At 43.9% G+C, this 27,244-nt stretch overlaps 1 protein-coding gene across 9 annotated transcripts in view; it reads right to left on the bottom strand.

The window, feature by feature from the left end:
- The window catches only part of LOC129698790 (myosin light chain kinase, smooth muscle-like), a 258,392-nt gene that overhangs the window by 22,150 nt on the left and 208,998 nt on the right, over positions 1-27,244 (bottom strand). For all 9 annotated transcript variants that reach the window (XM_055638067.1, XM_055638068.1, XM_055638065.1 and 6 more), the window contains 6 exons: positions 17,378-17,677; positions 15,467-15,499; positions 15,290-15,383; positions 14,395-14,598; positions 9,936-10,153; positions 6,318-6,441 (listed from right to left, as the gene is read on the bottom strand). In XM_055638067.1, the coding sequence (XP_055494042.1) occupies positions 6,318-6,441; positions 9,936-10,153; positions 14,395-14,598; positions 15,290-15,383; positions 15,467-15,499; positions 17,378-17,677 (973 nt within the window). The remainder of the gene's footprint in view (positions 1-6,317; positions 6,442-9,935; positions 10,154-14,394; positions 14,599-15,289; positions 15,384-15,466; positions 15,500-17,377; positions 17,678-27,244) is intronic.

Raw genomic sequence — 27,244 nt, 5'->3', positions numbered from 1 at the left:
GAGCGTAGTTCTCAGAGCGCAGCGCCGCACCGAAGGAGAACAAAATAATTTTGTTCAAATGTTGCCGTTTGACATCAATTTATGTACATACTCATCCAGAGAAGACTACACGGGTACAATATTTCTTAGTTTTATGGGAAAATATGAGTAATTTCTCCTTATGATTCAGGAAGAAACATGTGCAGCCTACAACAACTACTGCAACAATAATAAGTTGCTAATATTAATTAGAAGCTAGTGGCAAATGTAAATGGTAAAGTATATGTGGTATATACGAATGGAAATAGAATTCATTAACTCTGGTCACAGTCCTATTTATTTTTAATCCAACCTAAAAACAAATAAAGGTGGAAAAACAACTATCATGTTCTTATAAGATATGTCTTAAAATAATCAATAATTATATTTTTATTCACCTAGTCATAATAGGTTATTGGATTTCACAGTTTGCAGCTGAATTGGTTTAGGCATTTTAAGTCATTGCATGGATAGGATTATTATTTTTGATATGGTTATAAGGGTGAGGGGGACTATTTGCTGTCTCTTAAGAAGTTTTTTTCTAATCTCGTGGGGACTAATTTCATGCTTCATTTCAAGTTTGCACGACCATTTCAAATTCTACAGGGTTATTAAGATAACTAGTTTTATTTAGAGGTACAGCATAGAAACAGGCCCACTGAGTCCATGCCAACCATCAATCAACTGTTCCCACTTAGTTCCAAGTTTTCCCACTTTCTGAATCACTCTCGACACATCAGGTGCATTTTTTTAAACAGGCCGTACAAAGCCATACATCTTTGGAATATTTTGGATCAGAAAATTACAAGCATTAACAGAGTATAAATGATTATCGAGCATTTATATCCCTTTGACAAATTGGTTCAGAAGATTTACATATAAATAAAAGTATTCTCCAATACGTGCTAAAACTGAAGGAAACTGAATAGATTCATAGCAAAGATAGACACAAAAAGCTGGAGTAACTCAGCGATCAGATAGCATCTCTGGAGAAAAGGATGTGGTGACGTTTCAGGTCGAGACCTTCTCCTGAACCATCTTACTTGAACTGGGGAGCAGTCCTGAACTACTATCTACCCCATTGGTGACCCTTGGATCGGACTTTACCAGTTTTATCTTGCACTAAACATTTTTACCTTATCATGTATCTGCACACCGTGGATGGCTTGATAGTAATCATGTATTGTCGTTCCGCTGACTGGTTGGCAAGCAACAAAAAGCTTTTCACTCACTGTACCTCGGTACACATGATAATAAACAAAACTAAACTGAACTAAACTCACAACCCTATTCTTCTGCCCTCTCCCCATAACCTTTGACACCCTTGCTAATCAGGAACCTTATTACTGCCAGAGGAAGAGAGTTGGTTGAATAAAATGTATATATCCAGGCTGGATAAATATATCATGAATACTTTTAATAGATAAATTGATAAATCCATGGCAATCTGCATACATCTTATCTGGTTATGGGTTCTTATGTGGTAGAGTATCTTAGCTATAAGCAGTGGTAGAACAAATCTGGATCTGGAATAGCTAGAGGAGCAGAAGTTAGAACAAAAATTAGGTGCAGGAGTAGGCCATTCGGCCCTTCGAGCCTCTGCCATTCAATGTGATCATGGCTGATCAGTATCCCATACCTGCCTTCTCTCCATACCCCCTGATCCCCTTAGCCACAAGGGCCACATAACTCCCTCTAAATATAGCAATTTAAAACTACCCTCTGTGGCAGAGGCATAGATAGAGTGTGAAAAAAGCTTCTCCCGGTTTTAAAGGTTTCCCCCTTATCCTTAAGCTGTGACCCCTCAAACATCGAACAATCTTCCTGCAGAGGACCCCTTAAGCAGCTTTAAAATGATGTGATAGAAGGGCACCAGGGTGTTTAGAGTAGGTGAGAAGGGCAGTTTAAAGTAGGTGAACAGAGCAAGTTTCTTTTACACAAAGAATGGTGGGTGCGTGGAATGCACCGCCATGCGTGGTGGTGGGGATAGATACAGTCGTGGTGATACAGAAGCTTTTAGATGGGCACATGGATGTGTTCCTTGAAAGTGGCATCACAGGTAGATAGGGTGATCAAGAAGGCTTTCAACCCTCATCGGTCAGAGTGCTGTGTAGAAGTTGGGAGGTCATGTGCCAGTTGTATAAGAGATTGGTGAGGCCACATTCGAGTATTGTGTTCAGCTTTGGTCACCATGCTGTCAGGAAGATGTTGTTAAGCTGGAATAGGTGCAGAGAAGACATACGAGGATGTTGCCAGGTCTCAAGGGCCTGAGCGGGGTGAGAGATTGCAACCTTCACGTGGTCCGCCCTGTTTCGGCGAATGCAATCAACCTAATGCACAATCAAATAAGATCAAATAGAACAAGTTGTCCAACAACTTTAGGCTGTGTACGCCATGCGCAAGAAAAAGAAGGGCCTGAGCGATTGGGTTGAGGCTTGGACTCTATTCCTTGCAGTGCAGGAAGACGAGGGCTGATCTTACAGAGATGTCGTGTGAGGAATAGATTGGGTAGATGCACAGAGTCTCTTGCCCAGAGTTGGGGAATTGAAAACCAGAGGACATGGGTTTAAAGTGAGGCGTAACTTTTTTTACACAAAGAGTGGTGGATATGTGGAACAAGCTGCCAGCGGAGGTAGTTGAGGCAGGTACTATCATAACATTTTTGAGTAATTTGGACAGGAACATGGATAGGATAGGTTTAGAGGGATATGGACCAAGTGTGGGCAGATGGGGCTAGTGTAGATAGGTCTTATGGGCAGGTTGGGCCGATGGGCATGTTTCCATGCGGTATGACTCTGTGACTCTATAATAACTTGGGGGGTTCGTGTTCGGCACAAACATTGTGGGCTGAAAGGACTCTTCCTGCGCTGTATTTTTCTAATGTTCCATGTTCTCCGTTAGATTAGATGTCCTATCAGAACAAGCCATATAAGGACTTATTATGGAAAATGACCAATAGCATGATTTTAAGGAACATTTGAAGGGGCAAATAGAGGGCATATGTTTCTGATTTTTAATTTGGAGTTTGTGTTGGAGTTGATTCTGATTTTATATTTCTGGGCAGCTGAAAGCACGATTACCAGCAGGCCAAGTAAACATCTTTGAGACACCTGTAAATCAGAGATGTGTTCGGGAAAGTATTTGATTCTTCAGTCTCTTCTGAATACCTTATCTCAGAATTATTTCTTCACTTAATCAACGATTTTGGTCTTTTGAGGTTACGCTGCTGGCAATAAATACCAAAAATCAATAATGTGTTGCGGTTTGCCTTATATAAACGCTGCCTGATTTTGGATGTCATTTTGAAATCTATTTGCTTTAAGGACTCAGCCTTTGAAAAAGATAAGGAAATCAGGGGCACTGCTGAAGACAGCATTAGTTGCTTTACAGAGGACTGAGAGGAACATGTTGTATATAATAACATCAATCTGTTTATTGCTTTAACAACCTGACAAAATAATTGTTTAGTTTAAAGCATATTGTCACTCAGTAGATTGCTTCTACTTTTACTTCATAGCATTCATTTATTTGACTCAGCTCAAACACAACTCTCAGAGTTTGTTTCAAATTCCTTATTGCAATGAATCTGAAGATAAACATAAACACAGAAAAGCACAGCACAATAACGGGCCCTTCAGCCCACAATGCCTGTGCTGAACATGATCCCAAGACCAACTCTTAAATGCCCGCACATAATCCACACCCCTCCATTCCTTGCATGGTCAGGTCAAGAACCCTACACTTACAACAACTAGGACTTTAAAAAGGTACCAAAACTGGCGAATCTGTGTACAGTCTCAGTGTGCTACTGCTATACACTCGTACTGTATCTGAAATGCTTATCTAAGATATATCGAAGCGCTTGTGATACTTGTACTGAACTGTATACAAAAGTGACTTTCACTCCACCTAATTCCCACTATCGTATCTTCCTCAACAACTACCACTGGCAACGATTTTCAGGCACTTTGCGCCCTCGATGCAAAAATACACATCTCTAAATCTTTAAACTTTGCTCCTCTCACCTTATAGCTATGCCCTCCAGTATTTATTTTTTCCTATAGGTTCTGACTGTCTACCCAAACTATCTCATCATTTTATCTACTTCTAACAGGTCTCCCCATAATCTCTGACATTCTAGAGAAAACAATCTGTGTCCAACCTCTCCTTATAGCTAATACCCTTGAATAAAATAGAAAGAATGAAAGAAAATGCATCCTCAAAACCACAAGTGGATTAAAATTTAGAATCAACAAAAATCATTAATTTCTTCTGTAGAAAGACAAATGTACAATCTCTAGATAAAAGGACCAATCCTGCAGCAATCCTGTACAATTCGATAGCTGAGTTGATACTGAAGTTACCGTTTGATAGTTTTATGCTGAGCAATGTAAACTATCCCGATAATGTTAAATTAATTGCAAAATCTAATGGGATGAACAATTGTTTTTCCATATAACCTGAGATAGGCACAACATGCTGGAGTAACTCAGCGGGTCAGGCAGCATCCCTGGGGAAAAGCAGTCTGAAGAAGGGTTCAGACCCGAAACATCACCAATTATTTTTCACCAGAGATGCTGCCTGACTCGCTAAGTTACTGCAGCATTTTGCGTCTATCTTCGGTATGAGGCAGCATCTGCAGTTCCTTCCTACACAGTTAACCTGACTTTGTTTTATCAGCTCCATTGAATCTGCTTTGGCACAGGGCAGATACATTTGGAATGAGGACTGTGCTACTTTTATATCCTTTTAAAGTGAATAACTGGAGGAGTAGATCTACTTACTATGGAAACAATTTTCCATCCAGAATGCAAAAATAAATTGATTTATCTTCAGACTGACAAAGGAGCAGCTGGCACTGGTTCCCAGCCATCAATTCCTTATACTCTAACACTCTGTATTCTTCACAGATCTGGTTGGTTTTCATGTCATCTCAAGTTTATTATCAACTTCAATTCTATTTACATGATTTACCTTTATCTTAACTCTTACGCCCTTTTAATTAACATTGGCACTTGGTCAAACTGAAGATCATAAACACTTTGCTTTTTTGAGGGATTAAAATATACCCAGTGGACATATAAACATCATTTCCTTTTGCTTAACGCTTGCCAAGATATTTTAAAAACTCCTCTGATCAAGCCAAAGAACACAAATGCTTCTCGGTTTTAAATGTGGACTGAATTCCACATAACTTTGGGGCATACATACAGTGTTGCCTAGATCACCCAAACTTCCCAGTTCTGCTACTTGCAAAAAATATTGCTTTACCTTGTGATTCATATGTGAATTATTTGATAATTCTTGTGGAACTTACGACTGGAATCGCTAACAACAACAGCAGCGCTGTTTTTCCCCCCAGAATAGACTGCAATTAGAAAGTCCCTGTGCAAACATTAGGCATGAAGGCATGTTTAAATTGTTAACACCATAAATGCAGCTATTTCTTGGAAGTGAATTGCGAGTTGCTATCACTGCAAGGCCAAGGGTGGAGAAGTGCAAATCAACCAACCTCTCTAGTGATCTAATCTAAAATGAAAAATGCCAGGGCTAATTTGCTGTGTCTTAAGAAGAGTCCTGACCCAAAGCATCACTATTCTATGTCCTCCAGAGATGCTATCTGGACATAACAATCCTCTTATCCAAATCAGTAGTATATGTGTAGAGAAGCGGCCTCAGCACCGACTGATGCAGAACTCCACGTCACTGAAACCTGAAAAAGTGTATTTTATTGCAACTCTTTGCCTTCTGCCATCCTGCCAATCCAGTCTATGGATTTTAATTTGGCCAAAGTATTTTTTTGCAATAGATGAGAGATTTTTCCTCGCAACTCACCACACAGGCAGTGACGGGGAGAATTAAATCCATTACAATCAAATTATCTTTAAAGAACCAGGTGATATTTTAAGACAGACACAAGAAACTGCAGATGCTGGAATCTTGAGCAAAAGCTGGAGGAACTCAGCGATCAGGCAGCATCTGTGGAGGAAGTATACAGCTGATTTTTAATGTTGGGATCTTTCCTCAGAGTCTGGAGGCGTCCCGATCCGAAAGGCCTCCTAGCCATTCCGAGTGGGAGAAAGACGGAGAGAGTGGGAGAGAGAAGGAGAGAGGAGAGAGGAGAGGGAGAGAGGATAGGGAGACAGAGAGAGAATGGTAGAGAAGGGGAGAGAGAGAGATAATTTAACATAAACTTGAGAAAAAGTTACATTGACCACAATAATAAATATTCTATGTATCTAATTTAGATATATTGGTGATACACGGAGGTTCATATGATTATAATCAATTTAACTTACAAGATATAGCAGATAACTCCGATGCTCCACATGTCTGTTGCATACCCAATTGGTTCATAGTTGATAACTTCTGGAGCAACAAATTCAGGAGTTCCAAATAGAACCTTTAGAGAGGATGTACTTTCTGGAAGAAACAGCAAAGAAATCAAGTTATGCATCATTGCTAAGATTCTGTCAATGTAGTGTCAGCGGGTGCAGACAGCAGTCTATATTGGATGAGAATTGTACACATTTTGTTCCATTTCTTGAAGGAGTAGTGAGAGTAAAATCTAGACAGAAAGCACGCATCGTTCTGAAAAACAGATGAAGCTCTTTGGAAACAGCCGATTCATAGGGGATTAGGGAAGTACGCAGCAAAGATTTATTGAAGCCCAAATCAAATCATTTTGAACTATCATCTGAAAAAGCCAAAACCTGCAGATACTGGCGAACAGAAGATTCTCCCCATCACTGCCAGTGGTGATTAGATGGGAAAAATCTCTCATCTATTGCAGAAAAGCAAAAAGAAAGAAAGAGAGCAGAAAGAAAGAAAGAAAGATAGAGAGAGAGAGAGAGAGAAAAGAGATAGAAAGAGAGGGAGAAAAGAAAGAGAGAGGAAGGAGAGGGAGAGAGAGGGAGGGAGAGACAGGGAGAGAGTGAGGGAGGGAGGGAGAGAGGGGGAGAGAGAGGGAGAGAGAGGGGAGATGGAACAAGAGAGAGAGAGGTGAGAGAGAGAGGGGGGAGGGAGAGGGGGAGAGAGGGGGAGAGGGAGAGAGGGGAGGGAGAGAGAGAGGGGGAGAGGGGGGAGAGGAGAGAGGGAGAGAGGGGGGGAGAGGGGGATAGGGGGGAGGAGAGGGAGATGAGGGGGAGAGAGGGGGGGAGGGGAGGGGAGGGGGGGGGATAGGGGGGGAAACGAAGGGAAAGGAGAGAGAGGGGAAGAGGGAGGGGAGAGAGAGGGGAGGGGAGAGGAGGGGAGGGGAGAGAGAGAGAGAGGAGAGGAAGGAGAGAGGAGAGGGATCTCGAGAGAGAGGGGATAGGAGAGAGAGAGGGAGTCGAGGTAAGGAGAGAGAGAGAGGGGGGGGGAGAGACAGAAAGAGAGGAGAGAGAGAGGGAGGGTTTGGGGTAGGGAGAGAGGGAGAGATATGACTGTCTTACTCGCTCTCTCTTAATCATATAAAGAATTTTTAACATACTGTCAACTGTAAACATTTCCAAGCTTCAGGGAAAGGGTGGAAATAAGTAGTTTCTCCATAGCTTGTGAAAAAGTGGTTCTATGTTCATTTACTAATCCTGCAAAGTTCTGTGGGAACTGGGTGACTAGATCTTGATAGTTATAGAATCATACAGCGTGGAAACAGGCCCTTCGCCCCAACTTGCCCACACCAACCAACATGTCCCATCTACACTTGTCCCACCTTATCTCTCCAAACCTATCCTATCCATGTACTTGTCTAAATGTTTCTTACATGTTGTGATCGTACCTGCCTTATCTACCTCCTCTGGCACACAAACTGCTGGAGAAACTCAGCGGGTGAGGCAGCATCTATGGAGCGAAGGAATAGATGACGTTTCGGGTCACGACCCGAAACATCACCTATTCCTTCGCTCCATAGATGCTGCCTCACCCGCTGAGTTTCTCCAACATTTTTGTCTACCTTCGATTTTTCCAGCATCTGCATTTCTTTCTTAAATACCTCCTCTGGCAGCTCATTCTATACACCCACCAACCTGAATGTGAAAATGTTGCCCCTCAGGTTCCTATTAAATCATTCTTCCCTCACTTTAAAGATAACTTGCCAATAAAAAACATATTCGACAGTCATTGGTTATTTTTTCACTGCTGCTTCTGTTGCCCTTTTATCGTGACAGAACTGGTCTCAAGGGGGTGATGACAGGTTGGCGCGGACTCAGTGGGCCAAAGGGCCGGTTTCCACGCTGTATCTCTAAACTAAACTAAACTAAACTTGTTGCTGAGCAAATGGCTGATCAGCCAGAAACGGTGTTCGAATAACACACTCTCATTAGGATGAATATATCACTGGAACTTACAAAACAAGTATAGTATCAAGATACAGCATGGAATCAGGCCCTTCGGCCCATTGAATCCACACTGACCATCAATCACCCGTTCACATTAGTTCTATGTTATTCTACTTACTCATCCACTCCATACACACTAGGGACAATTTACAGAGGGCCAATTAACTTACAAACCCGCACATCTTTGGGATGTGGGAGGAAACTACATCCCAAGAATACTAGAATGGAGTTCGGAGGGAGAGATAGATCAGCCATGAATGAATGGCGGTGTAGATTTGATGGGTCAAATGGCCTAATTCCACTCCTATCACTTATGACCTTATGAAACTGAAGCATCCGGAGGAAACCCACGCTGCCATAAGGAGAACGTGTAAACTCCTCACAGACATCTATAATCTTTGGTCATGAGCCCAGGTATCTGGAGCTGTGAGTCGTTAATTCTACCAGCTGCACCACTATGCCACTCAAAGCATGAGGCAGCACAATGGTGTAGCGGAATGGGTGGTGCCTTACAGCGCCAGAGACCTGGGTTCAATCCTGACTACAGGTGTTGTCTGTACGGAGTTTGTATGTTCTCGTTATGACTGCGTGGGTTTTCTCCGGGTGCTCCAGTTTCCTCCCACACTCCAAAGACGTGCAGGTTTGTAGGTTAATTGGCTTTGGTCAATTTGTAAATTGTCCCTGGTGTGCAGGGTAGTGCAAGTGTACGGGGTGATTGCTGGTCGGCATGGACTCAGTGGGCCGAAGGGCCTGTTTCCATGCCGTATTTAAAGGAAAAAGACGAGTGATTGAATTTGAATGGAAATGGTAAAGAGGGAACAGAGTACATTTAATGTGAGATATACGAACAGTTAGAAAGAGGATATGCAGAGAAAGATGAATGAACCAAGGATAAGTAAACCTACATTTGATTGAATATTTGATTGATAGATACAGCATGGAAACAGGCCCTTCGGCCCACCGATTCAACACCGACCTTAGATCACACAAGTTCAAAGACATCCCACTTTCTCATCCACTCCCTACACACAAGGGGCAATTTGCAGAGATCAATTAACTTACAAATACGCACATCTTTGGGATGTGGGAGGAAGCCAGAGCACCTGTAGGAAACCCTTGCATTCACAGTTGATTACAGTGAAATCATGATAACATTAATAGTGTTAATAATATTAGTGGGATGGTGGATCATCATGGATTTAAAACAACACATGTGTTTTCACACAAAGGATGGTGGGTGAATGGAATGAACTATCAGAGGAGGCAGTTGAGGCAGGTACTATCACAATGTTTAAGAAACATTTAGACAGGGGCATGGATGGAACAGGTTTAGAGGGATACGGCCAAATGCAGGCAGGTGGGAATAGGTGGGATATGTTGGTCGGTGTGGGCAAGTTGGGCCAAAGGGCCTGCTTCTACATTGTATGACTATGACTTATAACAGATAAGTTCCTTCTGAGAAAAAAACCCACAGTGCTGGGGTAACTCAGCAGGTCACGCTGAGATCTGTTAACATTCAGCAAAATCACTCATGCACAGGTTCACATCAAACAACCACACACTGAGATTTAATGATGGCATTTTGAGTGGTGCTGTTACCTAATCTTCGAGCCAATCCGAAATCAATGAGCTTAATCCTGGCTCCTGTTTTGTTGACACACATGATGTTTTCTGGCTTCAAGTCCAGATGTACAATTTCCTGCTTGTGGATAAACTGCACCCCTTCATTAATTTGCAGCATGTACTTGATGCATTCTATCTCGGTCAACTCGAAATCCTCATCAATTATTCTCTCAAAAAGCTCCCCTCCTGAAACTCTGTGAGACAAGAAATAAGCGAATAATGTAAAATGCATTGGGAAGAAGCACAATGTTTAGCACATTAAGTATCTTTTCCTTGGCAGATTTAAATTGCTAGGAATTCTCAATTTATTTGGTGGAGATTTGGTTCCATTGACTTCATGGAGTACACAGTCAAGTGGGATTGAAAGTGTTTGATATGGATCCGCCTCATACAGCACAGGCACAGACAGGGCTTTTGGCCCCCAATGTCTGGGTCGAACATGATGCCAGGTTAAACTAATCTCCTCTGCTTGCACATGACACAAATCCCTCAATATCCATGTGCTGATATAAACGTCTCTTAAACATCACTATTGTGGAGACTAAAGAAGGTCCATCTGTCTCCTCAGATTCTGGTGAACTTCTACCGCTCACCATCACAGTATTGTATGGCAACTGCTCTGTCTCCGACCGGAAAGCACTGCAGAGGGTGGTGAAAACTGCCCAACGCATCATCGGTTCCTCACTCCCCTCCATTGAGTCTGTCCAAAGCAAGCGATGTCTGTGAAGGGCGCGCAGCATCGTCGAGGACTGCTCTCACCCCAACCACAGACTGTTTACCCTCCTCCCATCCGGGAGGTGCTACAGGTCTCTCTGTTGCCGGAACAGCAGGTTCAGGAACAGCTTCTTCCCTGTGGCTGTTACACAATTTAACTCTGCACCTTGGTGATTGCCAGTCACCCCCCCCCGGACACTCCTTCCCCCAGAAACATTGCACTACTACTACTGTTGTACATATATATATTTTTTACTGCTCATTATTCTATGTTCGCTCTTCTGGGTGAGATGCTAACTGCATTTCGTTGTCTCTGTACTTGTACACTCCACAATGTCAATAAAGTTTGAATCCGAATCTGATTCTGAATCTGCTTCCACCACCACTCCTGACAACACAGTTCAGGCACCCACCACCTTTCTTCAAAAAAACTTACCCCACCTATCTCCTTTAAACTTTGATCTTCTCACTTTAAAGCTCTGACCTCGTGATCTTTGACATTTCCACCCTGAGAGAAAGGTTCTGACTGTCTCTGACTCTTATGATTTTTATATACTGCTTTCAGGTCTGCCCCTCTGCCTCCAATGCTCTCGCGAAACAAAATATATATGCACAAGAAATAAAAAAATTCCCTTAATAAACAAAATAGTGAAGACGGCTACAGGTCAGAGGAGAAAATGCCAAAATGGCCAAGGCAAATCAAGGTCACAGCAAAGATCACAATTATAACCGATTTTTCTTCCATGCTGGGCAACAATTTTGGAGAGCATCCACGTTTCTAGGTGTCGATGATAGATCTAACATTGGGTAATGGAACATATTTTACTTATGAGCAACTAGTGTTACATCAAGCATTCCGATGATAGAGATTGCATAGCTGAGATACAAGGCAAGGCTGACTTTCAACTATACGGTACAGTATTTACATACCAGAATCATTTCATTATGGAACTGTGATTTCACAACCACAGAACATGGCATCCAAACATGTCATAGTCAAAAAAGCATGAAAACAGGTCCTTTGGTCCAACTTGCCCACGCCGACCAACATGCCCCATCTACACTGGTCCAACCTTCCTGCGTTTTGCCCATATCCATCTAAACCTATCTTATCCCCATACCTATCCAAATGTTTCTTAAATGTTGTGATAGTACCTGCCTCAACTACCTCCTCTGGCAACTCATCCCATATACATACTACCCTTTGTTTAAAAAAAGTTATCCTTCAGGTTCCGATTAAATGTTTCCCTGCCCGCACCTTATACCCATGTCCTCTGGTTCTCGATTCCTCTTCTCTGGGCAAAACACACTGCAATTGCCCTATCTATTCCTGTCATGATCCTATACATCTTAACAAGATCACCCCTCATCCTCCTGTGCTCCAAGGAGTAAAGTCCTAGCCTTGCAACTTCACTCTGTGGCTCAGGCCCTTGAGTCCTGGTAACATTCTCATACATATTTTCTACACCCTTCTTGTACCTCAAGTAGCAAACTTGAGATGACTTCTTATACGTAGAAGCAAGGAACTGCAGATGCTGGTTTGCAAAAGAAGGCACAAAATGCTGGACTAGCTCAATGTGTCAGGTAGCATCCCAGGAGAACGTGGATGGGCAACATTTCGGTTTGGGACCCTTCTTCAGTCTTCTTATCACATTCCTCATTACACGAGGCAAACAAACTATGTTTCTGAAACTAAACATCTATCTTCTTAAATGTAACCGCCAAAGATTGAAGGCGCTGTTTCTTAATTATTTCCCAGCTGTCCTGAAAATCGCAATTAAATAAAAGATGTTTAGAAACATAGAAAATAGGTGCAGGAGTAGGCCATTCGGCCCTTTGAGCCTGCACCGCCATTCAATATGATCATGGCTGATCATTCAACTCAGTATCCCATCCCTGCCTTCTCTCCATACCCCCTGATCCCTTTAGCCACAAGGGCCACATCTAACTCTCTCTTAAATATAGCCAATGAACTGGCCTCAACTACCTTCTGTGGCAGAGAATTCCACAGATTCACCACTCTCTGTGTAAAAAATGATTTTCTCATCTCGGTCCTGAAAGACTTCCCTCTTATCCTTAAACTGTGGCCCCTTGTTCTGGACTTCCCCAACATCTGGAATAATCTTCCTGCATCTAGCCTGTCCAACCCCTTAAGAATTTTGTAAGTTTCTATAAGATGCCCCCTCAATCTTCTAAAAAACATCCATTTATTTTAAACCATCCATTTAGATGTTGTACTTTTTGCTGCTTGCCTTGGATTTATTATTGCAATAATGTTTCCCCCACCTCACTCACACTGTGTTTCAGTTCTGACATGGCAAATGGGTTACAGAGTGTTGTTTTCCATAGTTTGGATTCAGGATCCAGGATTTGAAAGTGATCTACACACAAGGGTGATGGGGGTGTTGGGAATGTCAGATCATTAAAAACAATGCCATAGTTTTCAATGCATTCTTGTCAACCACAATTTTATATTGCCATGTGTACCAAGGTACAGTGAAAAGCTTTTGTTGTGTGCCAACTAGCCAGCGGAAACTCTGCACATGGTTACAATCGAGTCATGCACAGTGTACAGATACACGACAAAGGGAATAACAAGATAAATTCCAGTAAAGTCCGATTAAAGATATTTCAAGAGGTCTCCAATGAGGTAGAATGTAGCTCAGGACTGATCTCTAGTTGGTGACAGGATGGTTCAGTTACCTGATAACAGTTGGGAAGAAACTAACCCTAAATCTGGAGGTGTGCATTTTCACACGTCTGTACTTCTTGCCTGATTGGAATGGGGAGACGAGGGAGTGTCCGGGGTGAGACTCGTCCTTGATTTTGTGTGTGGCCTTGCTGAGGCAGCGTGAAGTTTAAATGGTGTCAATGGAATGGGGGCATATAAACATATTGTCATATAAACATTAGATGGATAAGTCTCCAAGGCCTGATGGGATCTATCCAGTCAAGAGACAAGATTGCTGGAGCCTTGACAGAGATCTTTGTATCCTCTTTAGCCACAGTTGAGGTCCCAGAGGACTGGGGAATAGCTAATGTTAAAGAAGGGCTATAGGGACAAGGAAGGAAATTATAGGCCAATAGGGAAAGTACTGGAGAAAATTCTTCAGGATAGGACCTACGTTAGGATAGTTGTGTTGAGCTTTTTTGAGGAGGTGACAAAGATGAGGGAATGGCAATGAATGTTGTATAAATGGACACATGAAGGACATTAGGTTTTACACGGACATTGTGGGCCGAAGGGCCTGTTCTTGTGCTGTACTGTTCAACATTCTATGTTCTATAATCACCACAGTCATTCCTTCTCATCCCTGCTCCCGTCAGACAGATGGTACTGAAGCTTGATAGCATGCACCACCAGACTAAGGAACAGCTTACTCCCCTCTGGTATCAGGCTTCTGAACGGTCCTTTCATAAGCTAGGATAGTGTCCGATTATCCTGGACTTTTTCTCTGGAACTGTTGCGCTATCATGCGGAGAACTATATTCAGCATTCTGTATCTTTCCCTTTGCTCTACCTATTGTATGAGACTTTGGCTTGATTCTATTTATGCACAGTATTATCTGATTTGATTGGATAGCGTGCAAAACAAAGCTTTTCACCATACATCGGTACACGTGACAATAATAAACCTAAACCTGATTAGACACTTTATTGATGATGTCTATAATCATGTTCTGAAATATCAATTAACCAAAGAAAATAATAATTACTCACATTTCCAGAACCATCACGATGTCTTTCCTCGATTCAAATGCATCAACGCATTGAACAAGCTTTGGATGGTGTAGGCAATTCATAATACTGATCTCTTGTCTAATGTTTTCTTTATCCTTTGCAGAAAAAGCTTTGAAAAACTTCCCTGCCCAAACTTTTTTAGTTTTCTTCTCAACAAGTTTGAAAACTTGTCCAAATTTCCCCCTGTAAACAAGATCACAATACTTCTTACACATTTGTGCTGTAGAATGAAACAGATCGCAAGTAAAGATAGCGTCAAACAGCGTGGGAACAGACCCTTCAGCCCAGCTTGCCCACGCCGCCCACCATGTCCCATCTAAACTAGTCCCACCAGCCTGCTGTTGGCCCATATCCCTCTAAACCTATCCTATCCATGCACCTGTCTAAATGTTTCTTAAACATTGCAATAGCACCTGCCTCACCTAACTCATTCAGCAGCTTGTTCCACACACCCACCACACTTTGTGTAAAAAAGTTAACCCTGAGCCTACCATTAAATCTTACCCCCCTCACTTAAATCGATGTCCTCTGGTTCTCAATTCCCCTACTCTTATCAAAAGACTCTGGGCGTTTACCCGATCTATTCCTCATAATCTTGTACACCTCTATAAGATCATTTCTCATCCTGCATCGCTGCAAGGAATAAAGTCCCAGCCTGCTCAAACTCTTCCTATAGCTCCGTCCCTTGAGTCCTGGCAACATCCTGGCAAATCGGCTCCGAACCTTTTCTAGTTTGACAATATCTTTCTTATAACATGGTGATCAAAACTGAACACAATATTCTAAATGCGGCCTCACCAACGTCTCATACTACTGTAACCATAACGATAAAATCAGAAATGGAGCCCCTTGTATTATTAACACTGGTACTCACGTTCCTATTTTTTCCAGTATATCGTAATATTCAGCAACCTTCTCATTTGTGTTAATCGTGACAACCCGATAATCCGGTTCACCTTCTTTCTCATCTAAAAGGTAATTTTTTTGGAGTAAATTGCAGTGCAAGTCTTACTTGTATTTTGCAATGGAGATAAAATAAAAATATCCTTACCATCATCGGATAGATCAACTTCATCTTTGTGTTCTTAAAATGAAATAAGACATAATTAGATCACTTTGCAATTGAACGATGTCCAAAATGTTAAAAATGATATGCAAGCTGAAACTAATAAACCTGTACATTATTAAACATTTTATTAGATATCTTAAAAAGGCAGGAGTGCCATTAAAGTTGGAAGAATTCCTCAGGTCATAGTTTACGAAGGCTAAATTTGATATGCCATAATCAGGAGAAATGCGACATGGCATCATGTCCAACATGCACATTGTAGGCAGTAGGGCCTGCTCCTTGGCTGTACTATTTTATGTTAGAGAGTCAAACTTTGTTTCATACAGCATAGAAACAGGTCCTTCGGCCTCACTTGCCCAGGCCGACCAAGATGCCTCATCTACACTGGCACGAGTCCCATCTGCCTGCGTTTTGCCCATATCCCTCGAAACATTTTCGATCAATGGACCTGTCCAAGTGTCTTTTAAATACTGTTGTACTATCTGCCTCAACTACCTCCTCTGACAGCTCACTCCATATACCCACCACCCACTGTGAAACAGCTGTCCCTCAGGATCCTATTAAATCCTTCCTCTCTCGCCATACACCTCCTGTATGTCCTCTGGCTCTTACCACAACCCTGGGTAAAAGACTGTGCATTAACCCTATCAATTCCCTCATGATTTTATACAACCTCTATAAGGTCACCTCAGACTGCTGCACTCCAAGAAATACAGAACCAGCTTGCCTAACCTCTCCCTATAGCTCAGGCCCACGTTTCCTTGCAATATCCACGTAAATCTTCTCTGCATTCTTTCCAGCTTATTTAATAAGTTTTATGAAAGAAAAGAAAAGAGGAACAGGGCTTGTTTATATTTGAAAAAGCTCTCAGAATTTGCCTGCCACCTTTCTCAGCACAAGTGAACAGAGAACAACAATATGAAAAAAGAAATGCAGGTGAAAGCAATATTTCAAAAGGTTGCCGAAAAGCTGATTTCAAAATATCCTGATCATATTTACAAATGCATCAGTAGTAAAAAGACACAAAGTGCTGGAGTGACCTTGCAGGTCAGGCAGCCTCTCTGAAGAATATCCAAAGGGGATGTTTTTGGTTGGGACCCTTCTTCAGACTGAAACCTGACCCCGAAACTTCACCTATCCATGTTCTCCAGGGATGCTAAAAAACAAAGTGCTGGAGTAACAGAGAGTTAGGCAGCATCTCTGGAGAACATGAATAAGTGACGTTTTGCGCTGGGAACAGTCTTCAGGCTCAATAGGTGACGCTCTGGATCAGGACCTTTCTTCAGACTGAAACCCAATTGAAAACGTCATCTATCCATGTTCTCCAGAGCTGTTGACTGACCTACAGAGTCATTCTTCTTTTTCGGTAACCCAGCATCTGCAGTTCTTTGAGACAGACACAAAGTGCTGGAGTAACCCATTGGGTCAGGCAGCATCTCTGGAAAAAAGGATGGGTGACGTTTCGGATTGGGCCCCTTAATTTCATAAGTTCATAGGTTATAAGAGCAGAATTAGACCATTCGCCCCATCAAGTCTACTCAGCCATTCAATCATTGCTGACCTGAATTTCTCTCTCAACCCCATTATCCTGCCTTCTCCCCATAACCCCTGACACCCTTACTAATCAAGAATTTGTCAATCTCCGCCTTAAAAATTCCCATTGACTTTCTCTTCACTGCTGTCTGCGGCAATGAATTCCACGGATTCACTATCCTCTGACTAAAGAAATTCCTCCTCATCTCCTTACTTCTGAGGCTGTTCCCCTCTCCTACGAGAACATCCTCTCCACATCCACCCTGTCCAGGTTTTTCACTATTCGGTAAGTGTTTCCTTGTGCATCTGCAGTCAGTGATGTTTGTGGACCTCTCTCTGTGGCCATGATGTAAAACTAACCTTCTCTCACTCCCACTTTGACCAAATCGGATTCCTGACTCGGCTCGCTGGTGCCGTAGATGTTGACAGCTCGGACTCGGAACTTGTACTCTTCGTCGGGGGTCAGGTCACGCACGTTGCAGGAGGTGCTGCGGCAGGTAGTCAGGGGCATCCATTGCTTCTGCTCTGAATTCCAGGTTTCCACGTTGTAAGACTGAACAACGCTGCCGCCGTCGTAGGTGGGCCCGTACCACGACAGAGTCAGGGTGGAACTACGGACATCGGAAGAGCAGGGCTTGCCCGCAGGAGGTTCTGGTCTATCTACGAGCAGGAAAAGGCGATGTCAGTGGCAAGACCACATTCACGTTTACAACACTTTAAATGGAAGGAAATTCAAACTTCACCATAAGACACAGGAGCAGAACTAGGACATTCGACCTACCGAGTCCGTTCGATCATGCCTGATCTACCAGTTCCACCATTTACCATTCACCATGTACCACATATCATCTACCATTCACCTGCCAATCTTTCAATGAATCATGAATCTTTCACATGAAGCAAGAAGTTGCAGAGTTGTGGACGTAGCCCAGACCATCATGGAAACCAACCTCCCTTCCGATTACTCCATCTACACTGCACTCTGCCTCGGCAAGGCCACCAGCATAATCAAGTACGTCTCACTCTGACCACCCCCTCTTCTGCCCTCTCCCATCAAGCAAAAAGTATAGAAGTGTGAAAACACACACCTCCAGAATCAGGGACAGTTTCTTTCCAAGCAGCTGAACCATCCTATCACCAATAAGATAGCAGTCCTGACCTACCATCTACTTCATTGGAGACCCTCAGTCTATCTTTAATCAGACTTTCCTGGACTTTATCTTGCGCTAAATACTATTCCCTTTATGCTGTATCTGTACAGTGTGGACAGTTTGATTGTAATCATGCAAGTCATTTTGCTGTCTTTTGGTTAGCACGCAACAAAACCTTTTCACCTACCTTGGTACACGTGACAATAATAAACTAAACTTAGGTAGAATCACCCGCGCAACCCAACCACAAACCCACCTCAGCAATGAACCTCAGTGGACTTTATACAGAATGCACTATGTACTTCAGCTTGCATTATTATGGTGTGATTACTTCGTATAACTGTTAGTTTTACTTCGGAGTCACGTGAGTGACTATGTGAAGAAGCCCCGCCACGACGCATGCGTGTCATATCGCTTTCATGCTTGCGAAACGACAGGCGGGGTGGAGCGTTCCCCCGCAGCGGTAAGTTTGAAACCGCGACCTGCAGGTAAGTGATTCACTCTGCGGTAGTTTTTTTGGCCCCGCGCTGTTTTACACGGGGGGGGGGGGTGGGGGGGGGGGGGGGGGGGGGGGGGGGGGGGGGGGGGGGGGGGGGGGGGGGGGGGGGGGTAAGCTGGACAAAATAGTGTCCACAATTCAAATTCAGATTAAGATTCAATTTTAATTGCCATTGTCAGGATACAGTACAGAGACAACGAAATGCATTTAGCATCTCCCTGGAAGAGCGACATAGCAAACGATTTGAATAAATAATAATAAGTGTCCAGGGGGGGGTGGTGATTGGCAGTCACCGAGGTACGTTGTTGAGCAGAATGACAGCCGCCGGAAAGAAGCTGTTCCTCGACCTGCTGGTTCGGCAACGGAGAGACCTGTAGCGCCTCCCGGATGGTAGGAGGGTAAACAGTCCATGGTTGGGGTGAGAGCAGTCCTTGGCGATGCTGAGCGCCCTCCGGAGACAGCGCTTGCTTTGGACAGACTCAAATGCTGTCTGCGGAGGGCGCTCAGCATCGCACAAGTGCTGCGAGTAAAGCTGGCTGGGGAGGACCGCGAAGTTGCGGGAGCCAGCAGCAGCTGAAGGCACAAGCTCCGTAAGGGATCAGCTGTGCCGATTTCTGATCCCGCGCCGGCCAGAACACCACGGCCGGGCGGGAGACTATTCAGAATGGGGCCGTCGACTTTTGACAAGTCGATAACGGCAGGAGGCGGGGTGGAACGACGTTCCCCCGTAGCGACAAATTAAACCAGGACCTGCAGGTAAGAACTGCGGCCTTTTTGTGTTTTCCCATGCTGATTACAGGTGGAGAAGACAAGTTCTGCGACAAAGCTGGTGAGGGAGGACCGCGGAGTTTGATCTGTATTTTATGAGGAGTTACGGAGGGATTTCGTGCCCTCCTCTCCCACCCTTGATCATATACTTAACTGGTATCTCTTCTCAAATCTTACTGTTTAGTCATTACAGTTATCTGTGATTTCACACCGCTGCTTTGAAGAATGACACGCATGCGTCGTGGCGGGCTTTTTCACATAATCCCTCATCGTATCTCCTCATAAAATACAGATCAAACTTCAAACTAGTAAGTTCTCGTTTAATCTTACTATTTATTGGGGTTTCTAAATGTATGTTTATTTGGTTGTGTTGTTGCATTTAGAAGATGGTTAGACAGGTGTGTAGAAATGCAAGGTTTAGAAGCATCTGTGTCAAACAGAGGCAAGTGGACGAGTGTATATGGGATTCTTGGTTGGCATGCACTGGTTGGGCTGAAGGGCCTGCTCCGTCCTCTATGAGTCTATGACTATTTTATTTTAGTACTGGTTAGGCTGCTGACGTGTTGTTGCACATTAAAATGCCTGAAAAGCTGCAACAAGTAAGAATATCATTGTTGTAATGCTAGAACAGATGACAATTAAACACTTCTATGACAATTAAGACTCCTTTTGAAATTCTTGCAGGCTGTTTGAACAAGAGACAGTACAAGGAGTGAGCAAATGGGACATAGCACTTGTGGTACAAGAGGCATTGAGGTGGGAAGAGTCTTTGTCCAAGGCTGGGAGGATCAAGAAACAGAGAGTATAGATTTAAGATGAGTGGGACACTACGACAGATATATGGATTGGACAGGTTTGGAGGGATGTAGGCCAAATGCAGGGAAAACCATCAGCTGAGATGGGACATCTTGGTCAGCGTGGCCATGTTGGGCTGAAGGGTTCCATGCTGTATGACTCTCTAACAAAGAACAGTACATGGACAAGTTGGGCAGAAGGTCCTATTTCCATGCAGTATGACATGATGATTCTATTACTCTAATTGACTATGGATTTAACATTGGTCGGGGGGGGGGAAATGGCTTCAATTAATTGGACACTGGAACAATTAATTTGGGACAAGCTTCAGCTGAATAGAGTTTCGAATGGGTTCGCAGTGCATTGGATCACTGCAAACTCATTTGGTTTAGTTTAGTTTCGAGATAATAGCATGGAAACAGGCTCTTTGGCCCCACGTGTCCCAGCCAAACGTCACCTGTTCACATGTTATCCCATTTTCCCCATCCACTTCTTACACACTAGAGCCAACATACAGAGGCCAATTCACCTGCAAACCGGCACGTCTTTGGGTTGTGGGAGGAAACCGGAGCACCCGGAGAAAACCCACTACAGCTGCTGTCTGTAATGAGTTTGGCTAATAGGTTAATGGGCTTTGGTTAAATTGTCCTTATGGCATAGGATAATGCTAGTAGTCGGCATAAACTTGGTGAGCTGAAGGTTTCCACACTGTATCTCTAAAGTCTAAAGTCAAAGAAACATCCTTTCAAAGTTGCCAAAAAGACCGGTAAATCTGAGGATTGGGTATAATTTCTGATTTCAGCAGGGTAACGTGATCTTTATAATTCAGGGAAGATAGGATACCAGTCCAATGAGAAACATAAAAACACACTGTAAAAGCTCCTATAAATATGTGATAAAGGAAAAGATTTGCAAGCGCTATTGAGGGTCTCTTACAGGCTGAGACAGGAGAGATTACATTGGGAAAGTAGGAAATAGCTGGGAAATTAAACACATATTTTGTGTCTGTCTTTCCGAAAGAAAACATAATTCATCACACCAAACTCCCAAGTATTGATGGAGACTTGGAGAAAACAAACAGTTGAAAAGGATTAGTTTAGAGATACAGCATTGAAGCAGGCCCTTCGGCCCACCAAGACCATGCTGACAGACGATCACCTGTTTACACTAGTTCTATCCAACACACTAGAGGCAATTTACAGAAGCTAATTAACACCCAAACCTCCACATCTTTGGAATGTGGGAGGAAACCGGTGCAACCAATGCGGTCATAGGGAGAACGTACAAACGTACGGACCACACCCCAGGTCAGGATTGAACCTGGGCCGCTGATACTGTGAGGCAGCAGCTCCACCCCTGCGCCACTGTGACTCCCCAGCATTTATAAAATATCATATTGGTGCAATTAATGGGATTGTAAGCTGAAAATCACCAGGGCCTGCTGACGTACACCTCCTGAACATACTGGATGCAATCGTTGCCATCTTCCTAACTCTCTTTCAACCCTTGTACAGTGCAGTCTGCAAGGTAAAAAGCATGAAGTATTTTCAACATTGTTTTTCTAACAAATCTAAAACCATATATCAATTGAAAGTGATGGCACGATACACTCTTAAAAGAAGCATCAATTATGAAACAGAAATTTAAACAGGATTTAGAAGGAGCTCAAATTTCCTTACACTTCAATCCAGCGTCCATGTTATATCGAGAACAGAATGATTGAATAGTGCAATTGGTTTAATAAAACAACGGATCCAACTGTTATATAAATATAAGGGAGTCATGAAGAGGCAATTATCTCCAACTTGGCCTCCAATATTAGATATACATAGATATATAGACAATAGGTGCAGGAGTAGGCCATTCGGTCCTTCAAGCCAGCACCGCCATTGAATGTGAACATGGCTGATCATCCACAATCAGTACCCCGTTCCAGCCTTCTCCCCATACCCCTCGATTCCACTAACCCTAAGAGCTCTAACTCTCTTTTGAATGCATCGAGTGAATCCACTGCCTCTGAGGCAGAGAATTCCACAAAATCACAACTCGCTGTGTGAAAAAGTTTTTCTCATCTCACCTCATCTCAGACACTGATCAGACTCAGACTGATCAGCCAACATGAGAAATTAAGCTGTCAGCTCTTGGTTGGTTAGAGCATTGCACAAACTCAGGTTTCATTTCACTAACATACGATTGCCGTGTGGTTTTGAACTTATGATCATCCTGAACCATACACCAGTAGGGCCTGATGCTAAAAATGTTTAAACATGGATCACAGTTTTCCTTCTCCTGAATTCATCTATATCATTTTTTCTCTATTTCATTGATGAGGGAGATAACACAGTTGGTCCCTTTATTTACCAACATCCCAGGAGCCACGCCGTGATTGAACCACCCTTCCACACTTTACATTGAACATTAATACAAGCTGAATGATTTTCAAAAGAATCCACCTCTTGACGCCAACTACAAGATACTGTGGTTCAACAAATTCTCGGACAATAATTAAGCATGGTGTAAAATCATGCACAAAACTAGCATATCATTTACCTTGTAGGCAAAGAAAAAAACTCGATTTAGATTCATACAGCACGGAAACAGGCCCTTCGGCCCAACTCATCCATGCCAATCCCTATCTGGTCCCAATTGCCCGCGTTTGGCCACTATCCTGCTGAACCTTTCCTAACCACGTACTTGTCCAAATGTCGTTTAGATGTTATTGTACATGCCTCAACTACCTCCTCTGGTAACTCGTTCCATATACCCACTGTGTGAAGAAGATGCTCCTCAGGTTCCTGTTAAATCTCTCCATTCTCAGCTTAACCCTATGCCCTTGACTTCTTGATTCCGCTACTCTGGAAAAAGATTGTGCACTCACCCTACCTATGTCCCTCATAATCTTATAAATCTCCATAAAATTACCTCTCAGCCTCCTGTGTTTCAACGAATAAAGTCTTTGCCTGCCCAAACTCCCCCTATAGCTCAGGCCCTTGAGACTTGGCAACATCATTGCAAAGCATCTTTGCCCTCTTTTCAACTTAATGGCATCTTTCAGCTATGTGACCAAAACTGAAAACAATGCTCCAAGTGCAGCCTCACCAATAGCACATCATGTCCCAAATTTTACACTCAATTGAGACACAAGGTACTGCAGATTCTGGAATGTTGCCTTGAGCACAAGGCGCTGGAGTAACTCATTGGGTCAGACAGTGTTTCAGGAAGACATGGATCGGCGGAGTTTCGGGTTGAACCCTTCTATTCTCAGTTCCCTGACTGATGAAGGCCAGTGTGCCAAAAACCTTTCCTCCCCACCTTACCATCCTAATTGCAGTGCCACTTTAGTTGACCTTATTAGCTTTGTTTATTACTGTCGCGTGTACCAAAGTACAGTGAAAAACCTTTCCAGATAGCGGAAAGACTATACATGATTACAATCAAGCCACAATAGATGTACAGATGCAGGATCAAAGTTTAGTGCAAAATAAAGTCCAGTAAAGTCCAATTAAAGATAGTCCAATGGTTTCCAATGAGGTAGATAGTAGGTCAGAACAGCATTTAGTCGGTGATAGTTCAGTGTAAGAAACAATGGATTTGACAAGCAATTATATATTTAAAAATGTGAAGCTTCCTGCATTTTCCACACGTTTATTTAGATGCTTGCATGACGGATGAAGAGCAGACACACGCTAACTAATATAAATCTCCTCCCTGTGTTATATAGCCCTCAAGGCACTTCATAGTCAACAAGACAACTTGGAAAGAATCCATGCTGTGACCATTGGCAGCGCAATTATTTTTAAATAAATCATCTGAAGAATCTGAAACCATAAAAGGCCAGAATTGAAATCTCCCACTCACAGGAACAGCTCGCAGCCACCAACAATTATTACTGCTTACTTTGAGATTGTTTTAAGCAATTTTCTTTTTATAGGACACTCTCTTGGTGGAAAAATCTCTGTTATTTTTTAATAACAAACGCACTGTTGTTATTGTAACATAAAACACAATTGAACGCACCTAAACAAGGTTGAATTAACTAATTAATCAGGACCCATCTCATCTGTACCACACCAGAATGGGCTGCATGTGTTACTAAAGGCTTAGCTGGAATTGAAGCAATTGATGTTAACATAACATGAGAGAAGAGAAGGAGGGGTTAAAATTCTTGAAGATATTTTATAATAATAACAAACACTATCCAGGGATATGATCAAGCCTTTCATAGTCAGCCTCGGGGCTATTGTGACAGGGAAGGTAGCTGTAAATGCTCATGGTATGTATCTGAACCTCCCAGTCATGAATATGTTACTGTGTAAGAAGGAACTGAAAATGCTGCTTTCCACCAAAGAGAGACACAAAATGCTGGAGTAACTCAGTGGGTCAGGCAACATTTCTGGAGATGGAGAGCAGTTTGATGAAGGGTCACAAGATGACAATGGGATCTTGACCAACTGGGCCTCTGGGCCAATGAATGGCAAATTGAGTTTAATTGTGCTAAATTAAGCACATAGCAAGGCATGGCAAGGGCAACACAGTGGCACAGCTGTAGATATCTGGGTTCAATCCTGGCTATGGGTACTGTTTGTATGGCGTTTTGTACGATCTCCCTGTGACTGCATGGGTTTTCTCCAGGTGCTCTGGTTTCTTCCCACATTCCAAAGGCGTGCAGGTTTGTGGGTTAATTGCCACCTGTAAATTGCCGCTGGCATGTATGATGCAAAAGTTGGATTACATACAAATAGTGTGAGTGGATGATCAATGGTCGGCATGGACTCAGTTAGCCGAAGGCCTGTTTCCATGCTCTGTTTCCAAATGTAAAGTGTTGCATTTTTGAAGACCAACTGGGGTGTGACTTGCACAGGAAATGGCAGGGCCCTGGGTAGTTGTAAAACACAGAGAGACCTGGCGGTGCAGGTACATAGTTTCTTGAAGGGAGCAACACTGGCTGGCGAAGAAAGCATTTGGCGCACTTTCCCCCATCGGTCAGGGTATTGTGTACAGGAATTGGGCCACAGGAACTGCAGAGTTACAGGAGTTACAGGAGTTATGACATTGTGTTACAGCTGTACAAGAAGTTGGTAAGGCCACATTTGGATTATTGTGTGCAGTTCTGTTTGCCTTGCTGTAGGAAGGATGTCAATTAACTGGGTGCAATTCTAGGGTAGTTCGCGTTAGGAGAGGCTTGATAGACTAGGATTTTTCTCTGCACCAAGGAGGCTGAAGGGTAACCATACTGAGGTTTATAAAATCATAAAGGACAGAGCTAATGTGAATAGCCACAATCTACCTCAGATTAGAGGAATCTGATAATAGATGGCATTAATTTAAGGTAAGAGGGAAAAGATTTAAAAGGGACCCGAGAGACAACGGAGGGTTGTGGGTAGATGGAACAAGATGCCAGAGAAAGTGGAAGAGGCAGGTACAATTGCGACAACAGGGCTCGAAATTAACAGTTGCCCGGGTGCCAATGACCACCCAAAGTGCCGCCGGGCAACCTAAACGCCGAGTCATTTTGCCCGGCTTGGCACTGCAGATACTGGTTTATACCGAAGATAGACACAAAAAACTGGAGTAACACAGTGGGTCAGGCAGCATCTGAGGAGAAAAGGAACATGACGTTTCATGTCGGTGACAGCTGTATTGCGGGGCAAATATATTAGGTGCATGGTGACGAAGGGTCGGAGCGAATGATGGGCCCCGTACAGCAGTTGTGGCTCCATCTCCTCCTCCTCCCGCACCCCGCCCGCCCTGATAGCTGGCCGCTGCTTGCCACTCTGCCAACGGCACTTTCAAAACAAACCCCCTCACATGCCGAGGCCGGGAGGGAGGGAGGGAGGGGGAGGCCTCCTTCCGCTGTCTGAAGCAGCTGCACCAAAGATCCTATAGCTATAGGATCGTTGAGCAGCACCGCTCGGCCCCGCACCTTGCTGTTGGTTGGCTGAGGAGGGGAGGCGGTGGCGAGTAGTTCCCAACCGCCTCCCCACTTGGCGGTGGACAGGGACGGCCAAGGCAGCGGGCGATGTTGTCCGAGGAGCACTGACCTTCCTTCCTCCCCACCTCCCCTCTCTCTTTCGTACGTCCCCCTCCACCCCCTTATCCTGAGACCCCTCCTCACCATCCCGCACTGATCCCCATTCCCGCCTCTATTCAGTCCTCACTGACATCCCTGTGCTTCCTTCCCCATCTATTCATCCTGTGCTGATCACCCTATCCACCTTGCATTGATTCTCCTGCTACCCCCCCCCCCCCCCCCCCCAATCCATCCAACACTGGTCCCCCAATGCATCCTGTACTTACCCCCCTTCCCATCCATCCTGTACTGAACCCCCCATTCATCCCGTACTGACCCACCCTCCATTTACCCTGCACCGATTTCCCCCCCCCCCCCATCCATCCTGTAGTGATCTCCCCATTCATCTTTTACTGATCCCACCATTCATCCTATACTTATCCCCTCATTCATCCTGTACGGATTCCCCATTCATCCTGTACTGATCCCCGTTCATCCTATAACTGATCCCCCCCATTCACCCTGTACTGATACCCTCCACTCATCCTGCGTTGATCCCCCCCCCCCCCCCCAATCTATCCTGTACTGATCCCCTCCATTCAAGAAGAATGGGGGGAACAGTCTGAAGAAGGGTCTCGACCCGAAACGTTTGCCTATTTCCTTTGCTCCAAAGATGCTGCCTCACCCACTGAGTTTCTCCAGCATTTTTGTCTACCCCATTCATCCTGTACTGATCCCCCCCATTCATCCTGTACTGATCCTCCCATTCAACACACTGACAACTCCCGTGCTCTCCCCTCACAATTTTACCTACTCCAACCAACACATACTAATTAATCTGCCTCAATCCATCCATTCCGCATCGATTGCCTTCTCAACCCCCCCCCCCCCCCCCCCCCCCCCCCCCCCCCCCCCCCCCCCCCCCCCCCCCCCCCCCCCCCCCCCCATCTATCCCCCCCCCCCCCCCGCACTGATTCCCCCCACCCACACCCTCAAAAATCCCC

This window comes from Leucoraja erinacea, chromosome 7, assembly GCF_028641065.1.
Source record: "Leucoraja erinacea ecotype New England chromosome 7, Leri_hhj_1, whole genome shotgun sequence".
Taxonomy (NCBI): Eukaryota; Metazoa; Chordata; class Chondrichthyes; order Rajiformes; family Rajidae; genus Leucoraja; species Leucoraja erinaceus.
This window is presented reverse-complemented; position numbering and strand designations above follow the sequence as displayed.